Genomic DNA, 25,127 nt, shown 5'->3' on the forward strand with positions numbered 1-25,127 from the left:
TCCCCCCCCCCCCCCACCCAAAGCTGGCAAAAACTATGGGTACGTCTTTCTAGAAAAATCTATTTTTTGCTGGTCACAGTGGCACACACCTGTAATCCCAGCAGTTTGGGAAGCTGAGGCAGGAGGATCGCAAGTTCAAAGACAACCTCAGCAAATTAGTGAGCCCTCTGAGCAACTCAGCAAGACCCTGTTTCTACATAAAATATAAAAAAGAGGCTGGGGATGTTGCCCAGTGGTTAAGCACACCTGGGTTCATTCCCTGGTGCCAAAAACAAAAAAGTCTGTATTTTGTACTGTGACATACATTTCAAGGGGATCATGAACCCTCCAGAGCATTATTCACATTCCACTCCCTGACCCACTTTCTCATCTCCCTCCAGGTTAGGAATTCTTAAAAAGGGTACATTCCAAACTTCTTAGCATGGCTTTCAAGACCTTCCAACTCATCCTGACCTACCTTTCTCGCTGCACCTCGTGTCATGTGCTGTTACGGTTACTTTATGTCTGGTTCCCTCCCCGCGAGGCCAAGAGCAGAGAGACTGTGTCCTTTCATTTTTGCTTGTTAGATTTCCCCAGAAGAAATGGATGTTTCTCAGCAGCAGCAACCAGAATCCCCAGCTCAGTGCTAGATAAATTGTTGGTGGGTTGCTAGATCTGTTAATTTCCAGCAGCAGGGTGATGTTAATGTGATAACCATGATGTCCTCTGCTTCAAATCTATATCTGGGAGAGTTCTGATTTAAAAAATAAATCAGAAATTTAAAAAAAAAAATTTTTTTTTTTTTTTTTTTGGTATCAGGATTGAACCCAGGGGCACTTAACCTCTGAGCCACATCCCCGGCCCTTTTCATTCTTTATTTTGAGACAGGGTCTTGCTGAGTTGTTTTGGGCCTCCCTAAATTACTGAGGCTGGTTTTGAACTCGCAATCCTCCTGCCTCAGCCTTCCCAGTCTCTAGGATTACAGGCATGCGCCACAGCACCTGGGCCAGTTCGTTGGAGTTTGGGGAGGACAATGACACTGTCTTATTGTACACTGCTTTTCCAGTGCTGAAACAGTGCCCCATACATAGCAGGCACTCACTTGATACCTGAAGAGTGAATGGAGCTGGGCACGGTGGCGCAGCCCAGTGATTCCAGTGGCTCAGGAGGCTGAGACAGGAGGATCGTGAGTTCAAAGCCAGCCTCAGAAACTTAACGAGGCCCTAAGCAACTCAGTGAGACCCTGTCTCGAAATTAAATTCAAAAAAGGTCTGGGAATGTGGCTCAGTGCCTCTGACTTCAATTCTTGGTGCAAAAAACGTGAATGGGGAAGCAGGAGAAGTCAGTGATCTTGGTTTCCAATTCGTAGATGTTTGTCTTCAGAAACCTACTTTCTTTATAGGCACTCGGTGTCTTGTTATTACATCTAATCATAAGGCCTGAAGAATCTGTCCCTACTAGACATGTCCGTAGTAAGAGCATGGTTTCAAATTTCTTCCCTGTGCAACATTTCCATCAATAAATCAGATGCACTTATTGTGTGCAAGGACCTCACAAGGTGATATCAACATGCCTGTTGTTTGGATTGTCAGTGTCAGTTAAGATTCTATTCTGCCTCATGGGCCAAAGTGGCCACTCAGGCTCCATCCATCATGTTTTACTTCAACTAGCAGAAAAGAAGAAAAAGTGCTAAAGAAGGATGTGCCCCTCTTGTAAGGATGCCTGCCAAAAGTTATCCATGTACCTCTGTGTGCACTTTCTTGGCCAGAGCTTAGTCACAAGGCCACCTTTAGCTCCAAGGGAGGAGTCTTTATTTTAGACGAAACACTCAGGCTGAGAATCGTGGGTTCTAATTCAAAGGGAGAAGTGGATCCGGTGGGAGAGTTGATATGGTTGGAAAGGTAGTTTGACATAGAAAGCCAGGTTTTGTGAGACCAGAGAAACCTCTCATGCCCCTACTCTCTGCTTTTGTCCATGGAGTGATGGTCACTAGCTAGTCCTACTCACGGGCTGAAGAGTCAGAGGGTCGTGCTTAAAAGCTTAGCTCCTGGAGTCAGATGCAGGTTCTTAGACATCTCTAGATCCCTCCTTCCTGCCTTTATTTATTATGTTATATTATTGTTGTTATTATTTTAGTACTGGGAATTGAATCTAGGTGCGCTTGACCACTGGTCTACATACATCCCCAGCCCTTTTTATTTCTCATTTTGAGACAGAGTCTTGTGAAGTTGCCTAATGCCTCCATGTTGCTGAGGCTGGCTTTGAACTCACAATCCTCCTGCCTCAGCCTCCAGAGTCACTGGGATTACAGGCAGGTACCACCGGGCCCAGCCTTTTCCTCCTATTAAGAAGCAAGGAGAGCATTACCCGTAAGGCAAGGCTATGGTGAGTATTGTTTTTTTTAAATTTAGTTGTAGATGGAAACGACACCTTTATTTTATTTTTATGTGGTGCTGAGGATGGAACCCAGTGCCTCACGTGTGCCACCACTGAGCCACAACCCTAGCCTGACGGTGAGTATTTTAAAGATGAACAATCCCTGGGGCAGATTCGCTGCCCATGAATCATCATCATTATCATCACCACATTTTCCTCTTCTTTATTTTTCTTGTTCATAAACAACAACAAGAACAACAAAACCACCTAAATAACTTACCATCTTAATATTTTTTTTCCATACTGGGAATTGCTGGGATTACAGGTATGCACCTTTGTACCTGGTCCTCTTAATCTTTTCAAAGTGTGTGATCTCACAGTGTTAATTACACGTACATTGTTGTTCAACAGATTTCTAGAACTTTTTCACCTTACACAACTTAAACTCTGTAACCATGGAAAACTTCACCCCCATCCCTCCCCTCCAGCTGTGACAACTACTGTTCTGCTTTTCATTTTTATCAGTTTCACTACTTTATTTTCATTTATTTATTTGTGGTGCTGAGGATTGAACCCAGGGCCTTGTGCAAGCTGGGCAAAAGTCTCACTTCTTTAAATACTGCATTGTACGACTGCTTTTTCTGTTGCCATAATAAAATGGTTGAGGCTAGATATTTTATAAAGAGAAGAAGTTTAGTTATCTCACCATTTTGGAGGCTGAAAGTCCAAGATTAGGTTCGGTCTCTGGTAAAGAGTTCCCTTGGCTACATCGCAACATGGCAGATGGCCTCATGTAGGAACAGTGGGAGAGGAAGAGATCACATGGCGAGATATAAAACCAGGGAGGGACTGAGGAGCTAGCTTGCTCTCTTTTTTTTCTTTCCTGTGTGAAAATATTTGCTAGACTAAATATTCTAAGTGGAAACAAACATGACATGTGAACTTGGGGGTTTTGTAGAAACTAGGTATCAATTAGGGAACAGATAAAAGGCCCGTGTGTCAGTCGGCTTTCTGTCATTGTGACCCAAATGCCTCACAAGAACAGCTTAGAGGAGAAAAATTCATTCTGGCTCAAATTTCAGGGGTTCAGTCCCTGGTTGGCTGGCTCCACTGCTCTGGGCCGAAGGTGATGCCGAACACCACGACGGAAGGGTGGCGAAGGAGCCCTGCCCAGCTCATGGCAGCCAGAAAGCGGAGAGGGGAGGGGGAGGAGCCAGGGGAGGATAGATACTCCCCCAGATGTGCTGTCAGTGACCTCACTTCCTCCAACCATGCTCGGCCTTCTACTCTCTCCACCCATTCTAGTTAGGAAGTTCTGATTAGGTTGTGTCTCTCATCATCTAATCATTTCACCTTCTGCATTAACACAGGAGCTTTGGGGACACCTCGCATCCAAACCATAACAGACCCCTAGGACAACAACAGAGTATGGATACTCTGTAGCTGGTTCATTTGAATAGATAGGGAAAGCAGAGCGACTGTCATTCCAGATTCCAGATGGTTACTTCCATAAAGGTAAAAACCACCTCTCACATCTGATTGAAATCATCCATCCACCGGGTATGGTGCCTCCCTGTAATCCAAGTGACTTGGGAGGCCGAGACAGGAGGATTGCAAATTGAAAGCCAGCCTCAGCAACTTAGTGAGGCCCTCAGCAACTTAGCAAGACCCTGTCTCAAAAAAAAAAAAAAAAAAAAAAAAAAAAAAAAAAAAAAAATTATATAAATAAAAAAAGGAAGAGCTTATTTGGGGGCTCACAGTTTTCATAGATAGCCAACTCCGCTCCTCAGGGCCTGAGATGAGGGAGAATATCATGGCAGAAGTGTGGGGCATAGGAAAGTGGCTCAGGACATGACCCAGGAAGCAGATCATGTACTCACCATGTGCAAAATATATACCCCAAGCCCAATGACCCACCTCTTCCAGCCACACCCACCCGCCTACGCTTAGCCCCTATCAGGGGACTAATTCACTGATTGGTTTAAAGTTCTCATAACCCAATCATCTCACCTCTAAGCTTTCTTGCATTGTCTCACACATGAGCTTTTGGGGGATACCTCACATCTAAACTATAACAGGTACCAAAAAAGTAAATAAATATAAATACAGTCATTCATCGGAGGAGTCCCAAATCCTGACCCCAAGAAGCAAAGATTGGGGCAGCAGGGAGTAGGGAAGACACAGACATGTAACTCCCTTGTTGAAAGATAACTTGTGGGCCCAGGATACAGCTCACTGGTAGAGAGCTTGCCTAGCATACAGGGGCCCTCCATTCAATCCCAGCACCAATAAATAAATAAAGGAAATTTAAAAAGAGAGAAAAACGATAACTCATAAGGTAAAACCCTAGCTTATAAGAATGGAGAAGCTGTGCTTTGGAATCCCTTCCTCCAACTCTCCCAAAGAGACACATACAAAAGAATAACATCCATGTCATCATTATAAAATAAAAACTTCCCCCAGTGTGGTCATTGCACACTCTTTGAATCAGTAGTGTTGCTGAGCGTTTCTAGGCTATGGTGATACTAGAGAAGCACAGTCTGAATCAGTTTCAAAAAGAGCTTTTGAGTGCCCGGAGCGAAAAGTCATGGCTTGCGAATACGTTACTGATTTTGTGAGGTAGTCTATGTTCAGTGCGGTGTTTGGAGGAGGGAGGGTGCTAGTCTTGGAAAGAGCTGTAATCACTTGTGGGGTCTGGGGCTTTGCAGTGGACTCAGAAGAGGCATTTAATTGGACAGGATCTAGAATGGCCTTCTCCTCATCTTTTTCCTTTTGGTTTGCTTCACAGTGTTCTAGCAATATATATACTAAGTGCCAACTCTGTAGCTGCTAGACTCCCTGCTTCAAGCTGAGGATAATGACAAAAAGACATGGTCCCTGCCTTCTGGGAGGTTTTCAAAATTATTTCAGCTGGGGAGCAAGTTTTTCTAATGAGTCCCATCCTGGCCTCATCCTCTAAAGGAGCCCCAGAGAAATCTCTAGAAAACCAGTCCTGACGAAGCAGAGATCGATGGTCAGGGAGTGGACATCCAGGGCTGACCGCCTAGCTATGCAGTGGAGTAGGGATTGAGTCCGATGCTGTGCCCTGGAGCCAGCCAAGGGACTGGCACACTGTGGCCACATCAGTGTGGCCCACAGAAGAAGCATCTCCACCCTGGCTGGCTCCGTCGCCATGCATTTTCTGCTCAGTCCCTGACCTGTGGGTCCTTGGGGTTGGTGTTTGGTTTCCAACTGAGGGACTAATGCAGCTTTTGGCTCTTACACTGGCTTAGGAGAGAGAAGATGAAGAAGAGGTCCCAGTGGGGCTTCCAAGAGGAAGTGCTCAGTCCTAGATCTGGCTCTTCAACCCTTACAGGTGAGTTGGGAAGTCCCCTGCACAGTGGGAGAAGGATATGCGAATGGAAGGTCCTGGTCTGAATGCTCTAGTCTTCCCAGATGGCTGACCCTGGGCAAAGGATTTCTTAGAAACTTCTTTTCATTTGTAAATCTGGTGAAAACAATTCCAAGCCACAGGATTATTGCAAAACTTCAATGAAATACTGAAAATGAAACCCAGTATGGGACACATATAAAAGAGCAATTGAAAGGGAGTTTTGCGTGGGGTGCGGGGTGAAGGGGAGCAGATTCACATGACTCCCCAGGGTGGAGAGCAGAAGGCTAATATATGAGCCCGGGCGTGTCCATATTTATGTTTTTGGAGAGGGCTGAGTACTGTATAAAATGTTTTTTCACTCTGTGGAGCAGATCTGCAGTCATTCAAGGATAAATGGAGTGGAATGGGGGAGGGGCCAGGAGTCCAAGAGGCGGGCTTCAGGACCAGCCGTCACTCCAGGATGATGGATGAGACTATTTTAGGGCTCATAATTAGTGATGATGAGCTCTGAGACTCTTGGCCTGGGATGTGTTCCCTGGTCCTCTCCTCCACACCCAAGAGGCTCTCCTCAGCCAGCAGGGCTGCGACTAGGACGTGAAGTCCTCCCCGTTCACTCTGGCACAGATTTCCAGAGGATAGAGCATGTGTGCTCTTGTACCAGTGTGAGAGTGTGAATGTGTGCATATATTTGTGTCTCTTCTATCGGTGTATGTGAACATACACGGATATGCGTGTATATGTATGTGTGTTGCGTGTGCTTATGTATAAGAACACACGTGTGTTAAATTGCTAGTCAAGACAAAGGTCTGGTACAGTATGAAATGAGAGGGTGGTTGAAATGCTAGACTTTCATCTGTGCCACCTGAAGCCAAATCTGTTTCAGAAGTCACTCGACAGTCTGGGGATATAGCTCAGGTGATAGAGTGCTTGCCTTGCAAGCACAAGGCCCTGGGTTCAAATCCCCAGCACCGGGAAAAAAAAAAAAAGGTCACTTGACTAGTCCCTCTGAGACATGCAGATGGCGGGTGCCCCTGTCCTGAGAGTAAAGAACAGAGGCCTATTTGCTTCTGTGGAGGCTGTCACCTGAGGTCCCTCCTTAATTTACATCAGGTTTTTCTGGGATAAGGGGAATTCACGTTTCCCCAACATTTCTTCCTAAGGTTCAAAATTATGGCAAAGCTATTGAGATTGATGAATGTAACTTCAACCAAAGCTTAGGACAGGGGATATCAGTATGTTCTCTGAGATAAAATTACCTTGTGAGAAACGGAGTCTTGAGCACAGAGCATAGTTCTGGAGCTAGACACTGGGGTCTACTCCTAACTCCAACTTATCAACTCTGAGAACTGAAATAAGCAGGTTAGATTAAGTCTTCCTAAGGTTTCATTTTTTTCATTTATGAAAAGGGGATAAAAATGGTGTCGTGCGATTATATATTATGTAAATTTTAATTATACAAATTCGAAAGACTGTAAATCTCCCTAAATAAGAAAAAAAAATCATCGAAGTTTGCACAATTTCAAACTTGGCCGACTGAGGGGTTTGTAAATTGTATTTACAATTATTGTTAATGACAATGCCACTTGAGCTGGCAACAGTAAATAACTGCCATCGTGCTCATCTTATGTGAATCAAGTTGTTTATGTACATCGTAACTTCTGATGGCGACATTAATGACTAATGTGCTGTGATATTAACATTCAGTGCTACCATTTAAAATATTTTCCGTATTCTGGAATATGATGTTATCTCAGAGTTCATTACGCAATGGTGTTAGTGCCAAAAACACTCTCCAAAATCAGTAACTTTGTAATAGAGGTTAGGTATGATAAAACACTATAGAAAAGCCCAAATAGCTATCATGATATGCCAAGCAGTTAATTTAGTAACACCTACGCTGCAAAAGATTAGCAAGTTTAATGTTTAGGAAATATAAAAGAACAGGGAGACAAAAATATTCCCCAATGATTGAAGATTCTGCTCTCTACCTCTTACAGCTGTTTTTTCTGCAAATGATGATGTTAAATCATCTAAGTTTTGAATAATCCAGTGTCTTCAGCAATATGTCCTTCTCATAAGGTTCAATCTCCTCTTAAATGAAACGATATAGTCTGTATTAGGTTCTTCAGAGAAACTGAACAGGGGTGGGGGGCGTAGCTCAGTGGTAGAGAGAACTTACTTAGTATGTGCAATGCTCTGGGTTCAATTCCCAGTATGGAACAAAACAACAACAATAAAATAAACCCCACCCCACCACCAACAGAACAGAACCAATAGGATAGGAAGATAGGTAGGTAAGTAGGTAGGTAGATAGGCAGATAGAGGGATAGGAAGAGAATTAGTTGTAGAATTAACTCACATGATGACAGAGGCTGAGATGGCCATCTGCAAACTGGACTATCAGGGAAATTAAGAGCTTGGCACAGTCCAAGTTCAAAGGCCTCAGAACCAAGGAAGTCAGTGGGTAACTTCCTGTCAGAGACCAAAGTTCTAAGAACTAGGGCTGCGGGTAAAAGTGTTAGAATCTATGGGTCAGAGAACCTGGAGTTCTGATGTCTAAGGGTAATAGAAGGGGGTCCCAGCTCCAGGAGGGAGAGCACAAATTTGCCTGCTCTACACGTTTTTGTTCCAGCTGTGCCCCCAGACAATTTGGTGGTCACCACCCACACTGAGGGCAGATCTTCTTAACTCAGTCCACTGACTCACTTGCCAATCTCCTCTGGAAATAGCCTCCTGGACACACCCAGAAATAATGCTTTACCAGTGTTCAAGTGTCCCTTGAGAGTTAAGTTGGCACCTGAGATGAACCACCACATAATCCATGTACAGTTCTTAGCACAGACCTTACAGCATGGTGAGTGTCTAATGCATGTTAGATAGTTTTTGCTGCTGAAGCCAGAATTAAGGACAGGTAGTTAGTGTAGAAATAGGGGATCAGGTCAAATTGAGGCAATGAAGCCATGAAGCCATCTGCCTCTGGAAGTTGGAGACTGCATCTGGGAGAATGGAATGTCAAGGATCTCCAGAGCTCATTGATTACCAAATTTACCTGCCTTTATCAAGGACTGGAAGCATGGAGCTGCTAATCAATGCCCCCTGGGCCCTTACCTGCCTGAGTCACCTTGGCCCTCCCCCTGCCCATGGCTTCTCACTTAATGCAAAACCAGGCCTAGGCATGTAGGCAGGAAGGAGAGATAAGGGGGGAGAGAACTGGAGAACAAAAGAGACTTTAACCTATAAAAGATGTAGGGTGCGCTCACTTCTTGGGACTTTAGAACATCAGCTATGGCCCCCTTCTTCCTCCTGGGAGAAGTCTGTATTATTACCATTAAATAAAACCTGCTTAATATGCTTGCCTTGGCGTGCTTCTCTAGTGTTCAATCTTCAACATTAGAAGGAGCAGAACTGAAGAGTTCTGTTAAACGGTGGTATCACTGCTACTATTGTGCTCACCAATCATGACTCAAGACAAGAGCCTAAGGATTTGTAGGGACGAGAATGGTTCTGAAACTGCATGCAGCTCAGGTCTGAACCTTCAAGAGCCAAGCAGAATCCAAAGTATTGACCTTTGGGAAATAGTGGCTGAACTACTGTAACTTCAAACTTAAGAATCAAAGGGTTTTGATTTTTTGTTTCGTTTGTTGGTTGTTTTTTTGTTTTGTGGTGTTGTGTTTTTCACACCCCCCCTCATCCCTGTCCTGCAAGTGCTGGAAATTAAACTCGGGGCCTCATGTAGTCAAGCGTTCTACCACTGAGCCATCTGCCCATCCCTGAATTCAAGTTTCATTTCTTTTGTTGAGCAGCTTAGGAATCTGGATCAGTCCTGACTTCATCAGCACATATATAAGTTTGGAACTATACAGAGAAGATTAGCATGGCCCCTGTGCAAATTCATGAAGCATTTTGTATTTGAAAAAAAGAATATGGGTTAGCAAAAGCATTTCTCAGGAAAGGAATGACAATGACCACGAAGCTATGCAGAACAAAGCTCCAACAGCGCCATCATGTGGTCAAAAGACTAATTGCAAAAGAACCCTAATCAGGTGGTGCCTGTGTAGTTGGGGGCAGGAAGCAGACCACAGGAAGAGGGTTTGCCCACATGCAAGATTTGGCCTATTCCAGAGTAGGAATGCAGAATGGGGGGCCTTAGGGGCGTGTGTCTGGGTGGATTATCCCTTTCTCAAGAGATACTCACAGGTGGAAGAAGGTGGGGGTGGGGGGAAGTTAAGGACACAGATATAAAAAGAAGAGTAAATTTATACGCAAGCATCTTGAAACTCTATGAAATAGATTTGCTTCTAATGTTATAATGACACAGAAAAAAAGTTCTTGAATCTGTAAGGGAAAACTCAGAGCAGCAACTTGCTAGGAAAACCTGCTAATAATTTCTCTACAAATATGTAAGACTACTTAGGAAGGTTGGAAAAATGACCAGAATTATTCATTTCTCCTTAGATCCATGTCCTCTGCAGAGTGAATACAGGGTTATTTGCTTGTTTTGCAATTTGGGGGATTGAACCTGGGGATGCTCTACCACTGAGCTACACTCCAGTCCTTTTTATTTTTTATTTTGAGACTGGATCTCCTAAATTGCCCAGACTGGCCTCTGGTGATCCTCCAACTTCAGCCTCCCAAGTGACCAGGATTACACGTGTCCCTCTCTTCCCCTTGCAGGTCTTTCATGAAATGGAGATTCTTTCCTTACTCCTTGAATCTGAACTGACTCCATTTGGTTAATAGCACAGAGGAGAAGTATTACTTCCTCCTTTCAGATTCAAGGGGACTTGAATGCCTTGGCTTGTCTTCTTGAACTTTTACAACTTTTATTAAATAAGACCATATTCCAAAACCTTCTGGAAAGTGAGAGTTCACATAGAATAGCCAGTTGATCCTCTCTACCAGGCACAAGACATGTGCAGAATCTACACAGCCCAGCAAGGTCAAAACCTCCTCAGACCACCCAGCTAGCCCCTGGCTGTCTTCAGTGGACATTCATCCAGAGCCACCCTAGACCTACCAGGTCCACACTGACTAAATAACACCCGAGCTCAATGAATGTTCGTTGTTTCAAACAAACATAATGTGACATCTCTACTTATAAAAATAAATAAATAAAAAGCCACAGGACAGAGAATATTTAAATTATCTTCACTTCCAGGTTTTCTATTGTTTCCAGATGAGTAAGAATTTCTTTTTCTGCTGGGCACCATGGCGCATGCCTATAATCCCAGCCCCTCAGGAGGCTGAGATAGAGGATTGCAAATTTGAGGCCAACCTCAGCAATTTAGTGAGAGGCCCTAAGCAACTTGGTGAGATGCTGTCTCAAAATTTAAAAAAAAAAAAAAAATTTTTTTGTTTTAAAAGGGCTGGGGATGTGGCTCAGTGGTTGAGTGCCTGTCAGTTAAATCTCCAATACTAAAAAAAAAAAAAAAAAAAAAAAAAGGAAAAGGAAAAGAAAAAAAGAAAGAAAGAAAGGAAGAAACAATGAATCTGAATCTTCTCTTTCCTGTTACCTGGATGATTCATTCATTTATTTAATAGATTCGGTTTTTCCATTTTGGTGTAAGGTGCATTAGTAGGCTTGGGTGGGGACATATTGTAAAGGGCCTAAGAAGACACAGATCTGATTTATGGTCTAGTTCAGGCAGAAAGGAAATAAGCCTGACCAAATAAATCACCTGGGACATTTGAATTCAAACAACGTGGGGTCAATTTACAGATGTGTGACCTCTGAATAATTACTTAGTCTATCTGACATTTCATTTCCTCATTTCACAAACAGAAATATTATTACCTGGCTCTCAGCATGATTGGGAGGGGCAAAAGAGATTTGCACGATACTGTGCGTACCATGGATCACAATAACTATATTTTATTTTATTTTATTTTTTTGCTGTACTGGGGATTGAACCTAGGGTACTCTACCACTGAGCTATATCTCCACTTCTTTTTATTTTTTATTTTGAAACAGGGTCTCTAAGTTGTCCAAGCTGGCCTCACACTTTCAATCCTCCTGCCTCAGCCTCCTGTGCTAGAATCACAGACACGCACTGCTATGTCCTGCCACTTTCTGCTCCTTGACTTGGTCTGCTCACATTTCAGGTTGGTCCTGAGCACCATCTTCATCATGTCAGGATCTCCCCCAAGAGGGGTGGGAAGCTTCCTGTTGGGAGGAGCCTTTGCTTTCAAAGGTTCCTCACTTAAAAATCAGGATAAACCAGCTCAGACAGGAATTTGGCCATCTTCCCAGACGCCTGAGAGATTGGCTTCAGGAAGACTGAGAAAGGAGTGTGTTAATTAATCTATGTGTCAACCTAACTTGCCTCAGGGATGTCCAAATAGTTGGTAAAACATTGTATCTGGGTGTATCCGCCAGAGTGTTTCTGGAAGAGATCAGCATTAGAATTGGTAGATGGAGTCTTAAAGATTGCCTCCACCAACCAATCCACTGAGTGTCTGAATAGGACAAAAAGGCAGAGGAAGAATGAATTCCCTGTCTGCCTCAGCTGGCACCACTGTCTTCTGCCCTTGGACTCCGGCATTTCTAGTTCATAGGCCTTCAACTGTAACTGGAATTTATTCCATTGATCCCCAAGGTTTTCCTGCTTTTGAACTTGGACTGGAACTACACCACCAACTTCCTTGGTCTCCAGCTTGCAGACTGCAGATTGTGAAACTTAATTACCATAATCAGGTGAGTCAACCCCTAATAATAAATCTCTTCCTGTTTATTTAATTTTGTTGTGTTTGGTATCAGAGATTGAACCCAGGGGTTCTTAACCACTCAGCCACACCTCCAGCCCTTTTTATTTTTTGAGACAGGGTCTCTATAAGTTGCTTAGGGTCTGGCTAAGTTGCTGAGGCTGGTTTTGGACTTGTAATCCTCCTGCCTCAGCCTCCCTAGTCATTGGGATTACAGGCCTGTGCTACCATACCTGGCTGGAAAGGACTCTATTAGAATCTATTTTCCTATTTGTCTCTCCTATCAGGCTACAGGCTTTAAGGTGAGGCACCAGTTTTTTGTTTTTTTCTTCACTTTTACATTCTCAGTGCTTCACATAATGCAAGGCATACCATAAAAGTTTTTTTTTTTTTTTAAATTAAGAAAAAACAGGTGTTTAAGAGAGAAAGACAAAGACATAGAAGATAGTAGATATGTATTTAGACTTAAGAATCAAGTATATTTCCTCTGTGTTGCAGAATAAAGCCCTGTTTCCTGGGGGGGAAAAAAGAGTTGCTTTCAAATCCCATTTTGCCACATCCTAACTGCATAACTTTAAACAGGACTTTGAACAGTATGAGTTTAGCGGGTAAAATTATTGCAAGGATTAAATGTCTAGCCAGGCACTGTGGTGCACACCTGTAATCCTAGTGATTTGGGATGCTGAGGCAGGAGGATCACAAGTTTGAGGCCAGTCTCAGTAGTGTAACAAAACCTTGTTTCAAAATTAAAAAAATAAAAATAAAAAAGGGCTGGAAATGAAGAAGGAGGAGGAAAAAAAAGGATCAAATGTCTGTAGAATTCTTTGCAGAATGCCTGTGGAAATTCTCACAATGTCAGGTACAAGTACTATTGTCACAGTTGCTGTAAAAGTAAGGTAAGGGCTGTGATAGATGGATTGCATGTATGGTCCTTCCTAATGGCTCACTGCCCCAAGATGCTGTAGAACCCTTCCATTGTAACTCTAGGTTTGGCCACATCATTTGCTTTGGCTGATGGGACTTGATGCATGGAAGCAGTCGTGTGCAGAAGAGACTGTCCGCTTTGATTTCTTTCTAGGCACCTTGCCATTTCAGGTTAATCTGGTGGAAGGATGCAGGAGACATGTGGAAGACAGCCAGCGCGTGCCAGCTGAGACCATCAAAGACCAGTCATCCCACAACCAACTGGCTAACTATGACAGATGTAAGCGTGAGCCCCAGGAGGGTGGGCAGGCCAGATCCAGCCCAGATCAGCAAGATTGCCGAGTCCATCCTGAGACTCATGAGAGATAATAAATGGTTGCTGCTTTAAGTCACTAACTCTAGAATGACTTAGGATCCAGGAATAGCTGGCTGATAAAGGAAGCATGGTAACTCTTGTCGCCTAACTTTGGGCTAGCTGCCATCCAAAGGAAAAGGAGAGAAACCATAGTCTGCCAGGTTTTATTTGTAGAGTCTGGTGAACTTGAACCAGAGAAAGCTGCAAAAAGTGATTTGGAGAGCATGACAGGGCCATGGGGGAGCAGGTCCCTCTGCCACACCCTGAGGGATCCCTCCAGGTGGGAAATGGCCCCGGGACAAGTCCAGGCAGGCAGTGGTAGGGCTGCAATGGGGGGAGCCGAGGCTTGGGTGGTAGGGCTTGCGCTAACCTGACCCCTTGCAGGTCTCAGGCCCTAGGGTCATACACCCGTCCCATGAAGACAGGGAACTTGTGCTGCTGGTCCCAGAGCAGGAAGAGGAAGGGCTGCTGCACTTCAAAGATCAGCAAGTTGCGGGCCACAGAGACGGCGGAGGCTGCCGCCACCTCCACGCCTGTCTCGGTGAGCTCCAACAAGGTCTGGTGCTGCATCGCCGACACCTGAAGATCCGGGTCCTCCGTCAGTGCGCACAGGTTGAGGTCACTCGTAAAGTCGAAGAATTCTAGGGCAAAACCGGAGAAAAACAAAGTCAGAGACCAGCATGAAACTCTTGGCTGATGAAGCCGTCTTAAAACTTATGTGTTCGTCCTGGGTCCTGCCCTCTTTTCCTTCTGCTCCCTGGCTTGGGTTTCTGGTGCCTCTGGCCTGGTCCTGGAATCCTCTCTCAGTGGGCCCAACCAGTACTCTTCTTCAAGATACGAGAGGCCTTTTCCCCACCCACCTCCAAAAAACCCCCTGAAAATGATGTCATTGCTTCCATATTCCTAAGGTCCTTGGAAGAAAAGTAATCTATCAGAGAGAGGTCATTTGTTATAAACCAAGATCACATTCAAGGGTGTGATGTTGTGAAGTAATAAGAAATATATATCTTGGTCTCTGCTCCAAATTCCTGGTGACAAGCTCCTAACACCTTTGCAACGGCCTTAGCAACCAGGGGAGGGAGGAACATCTTTTGTTCTAACATTTGGTCTTTGGCGCTGGCTCCTAACACCAAACTCCTAATTCCCTTGGTATCTTGTTGGGATAGGAGTGTCTTTTCTTCTGAAGAGGTGACTCTTGGTGGGCTCCTGGATGGGGGCTAACCTCTGCAAAGACCAGGTCATGATCAGAGCTTGGAAATTTCAGCCCCACTCCCCGTCCTCCGAGGAGGGGAGAGAAACCAGGTGGGGGTGAGTTAATAATTAATCATGCCTATGTGATGAGGCCCTCATAAAAATCCCTCAAGTAGAGGATCCAGAGAGTTTCCGATTAGCGAACACATGCATGTGTAGGGAGGGTTGTGCACTCTAACCCCACGGGGACAGAAGCTCCTTGCCTGCTCCTGCTTCTTTCAGAAGCATGGGTGACATCTTAGTTTTGAGACAGGAATCTGAGTGGGGGTGGACTTGCAGGGACTGAGTTCTAATGGGATCTAATGCTTTCTCTTGGTAGGGAGTGTCTGAGTTGAACTGAATTGAAGGACACACAGTTTGTGTCTGCAGAGAATTGGAGAACTGTTTGGGGTGGGGTCATCACCCAGCTGATGACCAGAAGTATGGAATGAGAATGTAAAGCAGATGCCACACACTAGGAAGTGAGAGCATGTGTTGGGCAGTCAAGTCCTATCACAGAAAATGAAGTGACCGATCTAGACGTGCAGCCAAAGGCTAGGAAATGGAGTCTGTCTTGCCTCTCCCAAACTTAGAAGCCTCCAAACCCTCATACCCAGATGCTTATTTCATGGGTTGGTTGACTGTTACGAAGGTCTCTGGGAAAGGAGCATCTAGGACTACCTTGGCCACCTATCTCAGCGTCTGTGTCACTGAGAGCCATAGAAGAAGCAGCCAAGAGAGCTGGAGATCTGCATTGGTGTTCTGGTTTGCCTCCAGCTAGCTCAAGGGTTAAGTCATGTAAACTTTGGGTAAGTCCCATAAAGTTTCTGAGTCTGTTTCCTCAGTTGGCTCCAATGGGGTAATAGCACCTGCTCCTTTAACTCACAGGGTCAAGGGACAACCTGAGATGGTGGATGAAAAAAAAAAAAACAAAAAACCCTAGAATGCTAAGAATGCTGTGTTTTAGCAGATCTCCCCACCTTTCATCCTCTCATGGCCTAGGAGGAACCTCAAGCTGCCAGGGCTCACCCATTTTCTCCATGATTGACAGCATGTCTTGGTTACTCTTCACTTTGATGCGGGGCATTATCAGGTAAGTGGGCTGGAACTTGGACAGCTCCAGCTTCTTCATGACGGCCCTGAAAACCGTGGGATTGAGAGCCTGCTCCAAGTCTTCAAGATGGTGCTTCAGGTTCTGGGGCACCATGATCACGAAGCTCAGGTTGTGGGAGAGCTGCAGCTGCCCCACCTAGAGGACAAGAGATATACCTTCTCAGTCGTCCTCCCCCAGCCCTCTCCAGGCCCCCCATGCTGGGTCCCAAGGCTGTCTTCAGTGTGCACCATTTCAACAATCAGCAGCCAGAACTAGCTGGGCTATGAAATGGAGATGCCAGCTGGTCAAACCAACAGTGCTGGTCTAACTGTGCTATCGAGAGGCAGAGGAACCAGCAGGAATTTCACACCCTGATTACTACTGACTAGCTATGTAGCAACAGGCAAGGGATGATCCCTGTGAGCCCTGCTTCCTTTCTCCCAAGTGTGTTGTGCATGAAGAATACAATCTGCAGGCACCACCAGAGTACCAGGTCGATCCCTTGAACTTTGTTCATTATGGTATGGAGGACCAAACCCAAGGGTGCTCTACCACTGAGCTAAATCCCCAGTCCTTTATTTTTTAGGCAGGGTCTCTACTAAGTTATCTCTGGGCCCTGAACTTGTCATCCTCCAGCCTCAGTCTCTTGAGTTACTGGGATTCTGGCTGTGCATCCACTGTGCTCAGGTCTAAAGACTTTTGATGGCTCTTCACTGCCTATGAGATTAAGTGCTAATCTGTTAGTATGGCGTTCAAGATGGCGCACAGAATCCTCATAGCCTGACTTTCCAGTTTGCCTTTAGAAGGACTATGGCCAAAAAAAAAGTATGTAAGACGGGCAGGACCTGTGGTTCTCATTCAGGGTTCTTTTTTTCTTTTTTTTTTGCGGTACTGGGGATTTGAACCCAGGGCCTTGTGCTTGCGAGACAAGAACTCAACCAGCTGAGCTATATCCCCAGCCCTTGTTCAGGGTTCTTAATCTGGGGCAAATACCTCCCCCGGTGGACACTGGGTAATGGCTGGAGACATTCTGGTGGCCCTAATAGGTGGGTAGGGCAGGATGTGTAAAGTACTGGCTTCTAGTGAGTAGAAGCCAAGGATGATGTTAAATCCCACAATGCAAAGGACAGCTCCCGACAAAGAAAAATTATTCAACCCAAAATGTCAACAGTGCGAAGCCCGAAAAACTCAAGAGAGAAGACTATTATTAAATGGTAGTATGGTTGAGGTGGAGAGGTAGACAAGAATCTTGAAGAATGCAGAATTCAGTTGGACAATAAAGAAATGAACTGAAACCAATCAGTTGTTGGAACCTGGAAGAATGGCCCAGGAGAAGCAGGTTGTAAACAGATATTAACTGGGGAGGATGAATGTGTTGACATGGCTTCAAATTCATTTGGACAGTGTATACCGTTTAAGTCCTACAGATGGACCTTGAATCTCTGACCAAAAATATTTACCATGTGGTGGTCTTGAATTTTTAAGCCAATGACCTTAGTAAACCTGAATTATTTAGGTATAACTAACTAACAGCTATATGAAGATCTGAGTGAAGAAGGATCCAGGCAGGGAAAAGCTAGGGAAATCTCCAAGGAGGGAACAAGCTTGGCTGTCCAGGAAAACTGCTGTCCCTCCCTTCCAGCCTCCTACCAAGGCATCCCTACTCTTTTCTATCCTACACATTCCTGTCTGCAGTTCCAACAGGGCTGACATATCTGGTCACTGGGCATGAGATAGTTTATTAACTAGAGTCCTCTGGGCTCCATATTCTATCTTCTCTCTCTCCCCACTTACTGGAATCATTGTTCAATTTTTGCTAAGGAACTTACACCTTTTAACACATGTGCAAACATGTACTACACACACATATGCATGCACATCGATATACCTATGCACATGTATATATGCATGCCACACACAGGTAAACACAAATAAACACATACACACAGAGGACTCGCAAAGACACCAGTCCACCTGGTGGGCTGATTAAAAAGAGAAACAGATGCACAGAACAGTAGCATGACCACTTCTTGCCATTAATGCAGTAGAGATAAGTAAAGAAACTTTAGAATCATGTCTTCCTGTCTAAAATACACAGTAATTGGCTCAGTCAAGACTGGAGAGAGGAGAAAAGCTAGATAAAATAAGAAATACAGATAAAAGAAGTAGAAATGATGAATTTGTAAGGATGCACTCCAAAATGATGTGGCCACAGCAGAAACTGAGGTCTGAAACAGGAGGCAGGATAGGCCAGGAACTTACCTTGGCCTTCAAAGTTGGGTCAGTGAAATGGGCCACAGGATACTTCTTGCTACTCAGCATGGGCACTTGTATCACAGAGTTTTTTAAGTGGAAGGACTCCATCTTTTTTTTGTGATCAAATGTTTTCTTCCACTTGGCTAAAGGGAAGAAAGGGTGTTCTAATGCAGGCAGGGAAAGGATGAAGAGGAACTGAAGACCCTCTTAGCAAAGGGGAGGACAGGCACTTTGGGATATGATCGTGTAACTCAGGGTTGGTGGACTTTGAAGCCAGGAGGGTAAGGAGAACCCAAAATGAGAATACTACCTGGGAGGGGTCCCTTACCACTCAGGTAGATAGCATTGAGCAGGACAAGGCGGGTGTCGGAGGGCAGGCTGTTCAGCAGCTGGGAGATCTTGTGGTTGGTGTTCTCGGCCACCCAGTTGTTGATGAGCTCCAGGTTGGCATGGCTGTCATTGCTCAGGACTCTGGGGCTGCTGCCGTACAGACTCTGAGAGGTGCTCACAAAAATGTCCTTTATGGCCAGGTCTGAGGGCGGGTGAAGGAGGAAAGCCCTGAACGCTCGCTCCAGTCCCAAGAGCAAGCTCTGGGAGTCATCAAGCTTCCCAGGGCCGTTTCTGCTCCCTCCAATAAACACAGCTCGTGCTGCAGCAGGGGTCCTGCCGGTTCCTCTATCACAGATGCAGAAATGAGGCCCCAAAGAGGCAAATCCTGAACTGAGAGCAGGAGGTGGACCCCTAGGCTCTTCTGCTTGCCACGTGACCGTGGCCTGCCCGGCAAGATAGCCAAGATGTGAACTGCCATTTGCTTGTATTTCCCCTCTTTTCCTCCCTCCATTCAGCAGAGAACAGACTGCTTCCTGGCCTTGGAGGGAAGTTCATGACAAGACTGCCTGACCTTTGCTCTCTAAAGCCCAAATCTACTGGAAAAAAAACAAAACAAAACAACAAAACAAAACGGTGTTTGAAAAAGAAAAATTTCCTGGACTAACTAGATCAAAGATATTTCCCCAGGCTTTGCTGATGTTTTAGTTACAACATAAGACTCAGAATCTTGGCACAGCCTGGGGAAGAAGCCCTAAAATACTGTTACAGTTGTATTTTATGTTTTCCAGAGGCAAGACAGAGGATAAAGGTGATTTACAGCAAGGAAATAAATGCAATATTTACTGATACCTCTGAGTTTTATTTTTCATATATATATATATATATATATTTTTTTTTTTTCTTTGTACAAGGGATTGAACCCAGGGGCATTCAAACACTGAGCTACATCCCCAGCCCTTTTTGTATTTTATTTAGAGACAGAGTCTTGCTGAATTGCTTAGGGCCTCACTAAATTGCTAAGGCTGGCTTTGAACTCACAATCCTCCTGCTTCAGCCTCCCAAGCCACTGGGATTACAGGCATGCGCCACCACCATGTCCAGCATTTTCCCCATATTAAAGAAGATTTTTAGGTGTTTTCTTTTCTTTTCTTTTTTTTCTTCCTTCTCTCTCTCTCTCTTTTTTAACTTCTTTATATTTTCTGTTTTCTGCAATGAGTATTTTGTTTGTTTGTTTGTTTGTTTTGGGATGCTGGGGATTGAACCCAGGGCCTTATGCTTGCCCCACTGATCTATATCCCTAGTCCTAAAAGGTGGGGCTTTTTTTTTTTTTAACAAAAATATATTTTTTAGTTTTAGGTGGACACAATACCTTTATTTTATTTTTATGTAGTGCTGAGAATGAAACCCAGGGCCTCACGCATGCTAGGCAAGCTCTCTAACACTGAGCCACAACCCTAATCCTAACCCTGTTTCTCTTTTTAAAAAAGGTGGGTCAGACCAGATCTGTGATTTTTTAAGCCTTTGAAAGCAGCAGAGCTGTTTTCAAATCAAGTCACCTCTAAAGCTCACAATATAAATGGGCTCAGTGAGGTCGGGTGGGAGCTCAGAGACCACCTGGTCCACTTCCCTCTCACAGAGAGCAGTGCCCGCTCCCCTCCACTCTGCCTCCCTGATACCCCAGCCCGGCCATGACTCCTGAAGCAGCTCTGTAGAACCCCTAAGGTTCAGGTTTAAACACAAATGCTTCAGATCATTTTGTAAGTATGTTATAATTGACTGCTCTTATTGGCTATTTAATACTATAATACATGTAAATGGTAACTCATTCATATATCACAAAAGAAGAAAGTAAGTCTCAAAATTCCCTTGACCTAAAAGTAAGCACAAGAATTCTTGCCTATTTTAGGTCTCTAGCCCTCTAGCCCTATCTATTAAGGAATACAGAAGGGCATTTCTATTCTACTGGTACTTTCTTCCTCTCCCAGTACTGGGGATTGAACCCAGGGCCTCACACATGGTAGGCAAGAACTCCATCCCCGTAGGTCATTCCTATTCTAAAAGAAATGGATGAATACAAATGACTGGCCCAGGTCCCACCAGGAGAGCCTCCAGCTCCGGAGCCACCTGATCCTCCTGCCAAGGCCCTGGCCTGCTCTGGAATCCGTTCCCAATATCCTAGCTCCAACACTCCCTCTATCTTTTCTTTCCCAATGCTGGTCTCCCCTGGGGTCCTCAGGATGGTCCTGTGTAGCTGCCGCCCTCCCTGAATGCTCACCTGGGCTGTGGAAGATCTGAGAGACTGAGGTGACACCTGTGGATGTGAACGCTTTCAGGGCCTGGTGGACACAGGCAAAGTTCTCAGGGTAGGACAGGACATTCTCCAGGTTGCTCTTGGTGCTGTCCCCAGCCCCTATGACAAAGGACAAAGATGATGGTTCTTGTAGGAGGAGTGGGGACCTACCATTTAGGAGAAGGGTTGAGTTCCCTGCTGTGGAGGGGATCACAGAACATTGGAACTGGAGCCTTCTTTTGGAAGACAATACACAGGTCGGAAAGATGGGGGCTGGGGAATCTTGAGTAATCCCAGCTTTTCCAGTTAGGCTTTTTGAATATTCCCCTTCCTCTTTGCTGTTTCTCTACTTATTTAAACCCAGAAATCTTCCAAAGCCAGGCCCAACCACTGCCTGTTCCACATTAACCATTATTTAGATGGTTCACCCTGTAGGAAGGGAAGCTAGATCGCTATTTACAGCAGAATCCAGAGAGTCATAAAGAGGATGGATGCGCATACCCTTCCAGTTATCCATTCATTAGTCAATACTTATTGTGCATGTCTTTGTGAAGTGACAGCTAAAATTTATTGAGTGTTCACTGGGTTCCAAGAATTCTAAGTGCCTCTGCCATATCTCACAGAATTGTAGCCCTAAGTCTTTCACATGAGGACAGTTATTATTCCCATTATACAGATGAGGGAACTGAGGTTTAAGAGAGTAAATAATTAACTGAATTTAAGGGCACAGAGCTCATAAAGTGAAAAGGAGGCAGGAATCGAGCTGTACATTTTGTGCAGTAAATAAACTGAAACCAAGTGACTGGAATGCACCACGCAGGAGACATTTGGTAATTCCTGGAGACAATGTAGCTGTCATCACAGGGGAGCTGGATGTTACTGGCACCTAGTGGGATGTGAGGATTCTGGACTCCAGAAGAAGGATGTTTTATCTCTCTGTATTGTCTCCAGTAGCCATCTTGGAATTCCTCTCCAGAGTGACAGCTCTCTCTTCTCTTGTGTTAAGCTGCTTGTACCATTCCTGGGGGAATTACACCATAGGACCTCACAGCAATCCCTCAGGAGGCAGGGGATTAACATTTTCTTTTGACTTCCACCAAGTCAGGCACTAGACTATCTGCTTCTTGATTTTTTTTTTTTTTTTTTTTTTTTTTTTTTGTACTAGAGATTGAATTCAAAGGTGTTTTATCACTGATTTACATCCCTGACCCTTTTTATTTTTTATTTAAGACAGGGTCTTGTTAAGTTGACCAAGCAATCCTTTTGCCTCAGCCTCTAGAGTCACTGGGATTACAGGTATGTACCACCACACCTGGCTGCTTCTTATCTTTTGAGGTAGATATACCATTTCTACACATGAGGACTTAGGCTCAGAGATGTTAAGTGATCTGCTAAGGTCACACAGCATGCCTTACCATGAGCAAGCCTTACTATTCTAGGTCAAACTCTGATGATTTCATGTCCATTATACCTTGAACCATGGTGGTGTTTGGGATCTTGTTGTATGTGCTCTTGATTAGTCCACAGGAGTTTTTTTTTTTTTTTTTTTTTTTTTTTTTTTAAGAAATAATGCCTATTAAATCATTTTGAAATGAAGGAATGTTCAAGAATGAAAAGATATACCACCACCAACATACCCATGTAGCCCATTTACAGCTTCCTCCCAGAGGCATAGCTTTGCAGGTGTCTGGTTGGTGACACTTAGAGGAGGGTCAGTCTTACCAAGCAGGAGCTGGGTGAGGAGGCTGGCAATGCTGAATGGGGAAAAGGCCATGTTGGTCTCGACCTTCTTGGTGGCTGAGAAGGCATGGTAGAGCTTCAGGGAGAAATCTATCAAGGCTTCTCCCAAAATGGCCTCTGATGATTTTTTGTCCACATCAGAGCAGAGCGTGACAGGTCCCAGGCAGAAGGGCTCAGTTGGTGGCTGAGTGGGGAGCTGGGTGGTTGGTTGGGTGTGTTGGGTGAAGGCTTGGGTGGTGGATTCACTAGTGGTATTAGCTGTTAATATGGTGAATGAGTTGGTTGTCAAGTTGGCCGTTGGCCAGGTGGAAGACTCCGCAATATGTTGAGTGGGTAGACTGCTGGGGACATCTCCCTCTAAGATAATGCCTTTGCTTTCTTCTTGCAGGCTCTCTGGATCCTCGGAGTTATGGCTGATAGCATCAGGATTTGAGGAGGCTCTGTCCTGTGGTTCAAGAAACTGCGTTTCATTTTTCATACAAGGCACAGTCCCCTCAAATGCTCAAAGCAGGAAGAGAAGCTGGGCTGTGCAAAACATTCTGTACTAGTTAGTAATTTCAGCTACAGTCTGGTGGGTGAACGGCCTACCCTGGGACTAAGATCTCAATTCTCCAGAGCTGGAACAATGCTAGGGGCAGGGCATTGAGGATATTCTCTGTGGAAGATGAGGGGTAATCTTGAATCTGTTATCTCTGATCCACTACCGCCATGTAGGAAGTTGTTTTCTTAAATATTCACCTGTCTTGACTCATTTGTTGCCTGGTCAGCAGCAGGCATTCCAACTTGAGTGCCTTATTCTAGGACAGTGGATTTTCAAATTTTGGGTTGCAACCCGTAGTGGGTATTGCAAACAATTAGCATTCCCAAAGGAAGGACCAAAGAAAAGGTGGGAAATATGGAGGAAATGGGAGAGGGGTAGAGACAGAAGAAGTAGTGCAGACCAGAGGTTCTGAGGCCATTCTGACTCCCAAAGGAGATTTAACAACGTCTGGCACATTTTGGGTTGTCATAGACAGGGAGGAGGAAAGATGCTACTAGAATCTAGTGGGTAGAGGCCAGAGGCACTACATCAGCATAGGACAGCCCCTCAGGGATTTTTCCAACTCTAATTGTCAATAGTTCCCCAGCTGAGAAACCGGGTATTATCCCCATTTTGCAGACAGAAAAACTGAGGCTGAGGCATATTAAGTAACTAGTCCAAGGTCTCATAGAAGTGGAAGGAAAAGCAAGGAGTCCAACCAAGGTCTCTGATTCAAGATCCCCCTCACCCACCCATAACTACATCATCTGCTGAATCCCAAGGATGCCAACTTCCCCAAATGACACGTGGCACCTGCACGGAAAACAAGCTTTCACCTTTCTCCCGCACCGGGACTTAGCTGTCACCCCTGACCTCCACAGCCCTGGGACCTCACTGTCCTTAACCTCCGCCTAGGAGAGCAGGTGTCACAGCGGCCCCTACTCTGCACCGCTAGGTTTTCTACAACCGGCACGATCATCTCCTTGCCCTCTGGGACCTTCTTGCCAAGCCAGTCTGGTGGGCAGGGTGGGGTTTCCTCTCCCTTTTATAAATCAGATCAAGGAGGCTGGGAGGAGGGACCTGCCCAGGGCCACACGGCTTGTAGCGCGCCAAGATCGGAGGCTCGTGGGTCCGGGTCCGAGCTCTGCGCGCTGGGAGGACGCGGCGCCAACAGCACCCTTGCGGATCTCATCCTCCGGAGCCTGAAGGGTTAATTCCCGCGCCCGCCACCCCACCCCATCCCCACCCCGCCCAGGGGCCACTTACCCCTGCCAGCAGCAGCAGGAGGAGGGTCAGCGGGGTCAGCCTGGAGGCCATCTGGGCGGCGACGTCTGCCGCGACCTGCGAAGCCAGCCCGCGTCGGAGCGGGCCCGGAGCCTGGAGCGCTGGGGGCCTCCACCCCATTCCCAGGCCCGCCCCCACTCGGGCCCAGGCCTCGGCCCCTCTCTCTCCGAATTCCCGCCTCCTCCCTCCGGGACCACCTTCTCTCTGGCTCCGCCCTCTGTTTTGTTTTCCGCAAACCGCTTCCCTTTCCCGGCACCGGCTGGCCCTCCCTGTCCCCGCAGGCCCGGGTCTCAGTCCATCTGTTCAATCAGGGGGTCCTGCGTTAGCCAAACAATGAGGCCAGAGGCGGCGGGGACGCGAGGTCGGGAGGGGCTGGCACAACAGCTCTGGGGGAGGGCGCGGGGCAAGAAAAGGAGGAAGAAGAGGAGGAGGAGGAGGAGGAGGAGGAGACCGAAGTCCCTAGTGGAAGCTTCTGTAGAGACTTTGGAGATAAAAGCGGGCAGAAAACTGGGAGAGAGAGGGAAGGAGACTAGAAGACCTACCCCCTCCCAGGCCTCTTCACTCTGCTTCCCCACCTCCACCCCCCAGCACCAAACCTGCTCCAAACTCCTGGTCACTAGGCAGTTTGAGTGCAGACTGAGTGGATAAGTCCCACAGGGTCAGGGAGGGTGGGGT

At 45.6% G+C, this 25,127-nt stretch overlaps 1 protein-coding gene across 2 annotated transcripts; it reads right to left on the minus strand.

The window, feature by feature from the left end:
* Nucleotides 1–13,857: 13,857 nt before the first annotated feature.
* Nucleotides 13,858–25,127, minus strand: SERPING1 (serpin family G member 1). Of its 2 annotated transcripts, none has more exons than XM_079102321.1 (8): nt 25,049–25,127; nt 24,435–24,509; nt 22,631–23,093; nt 20,894–21,028; nt 18,617–18,820; nt 18,295–18,431; nt 15,969–16,188; nt 13,858–14,350 (listed from the first exon to the last, which is right to left on the minus strand). In XM_079102321.1, the coding sequence occupies exons 2-8, from the start codon at nt 24,483–24,485 to the stop codon at nt 14,097–14,099; spliced, it is 1,464 nt and encodes a 487-aa protein (XP_078958447.1). In that variant the 5' UTR covers nt 24,486–24,509; nt 25,049–25,127; the 3' UTR covers nt 13,858–14,096. The 2 variants fall into 2 exon arrangements, with proteins under 2 accessions (XP_078958447.1, XP_078958448.1); XM_079102322.1 differs by lacking the exon at nt 25,049–25,127 and adding an exon at nt 24,995–25,047.

This window comes from Sciurus vulgaris (genome assembly GCF_902686455.1).
Source record: "Sciurus vulgaris genome assembly, chromosome: 11".
Classification (NCBI taxonomy): domain Eukaryota; kingdom Metazoa; phylum Chordata; class Mammalia; order Rodentia; family Sciuridae; genus Sciurus; species Sciurus vulgaris.

Coding starts and splice junctions, on each gene's coding strand:
- SERPING1 (XM_079102321.1), bottom strand. CDS start 24,485: ATGGCCTCCAGGCTGACCCCGCTGACCCTCCTCCTGCTGCTGCTGGCA. Junction 21,029..22,630: donor CCTCACCCAGCTCCTGCTTG/GTAAGACTGACC, acceptor CCTTTGTCATAG/GGGCTGGGGACAGCACCAAG. Junction 18,821..20,893: donor TCAGATCTTCCACAGCCCAG/GTGAGCATTCAG, acceptor ACCCGCCCTCAG/ACCTGGCCATAAAGGACATT.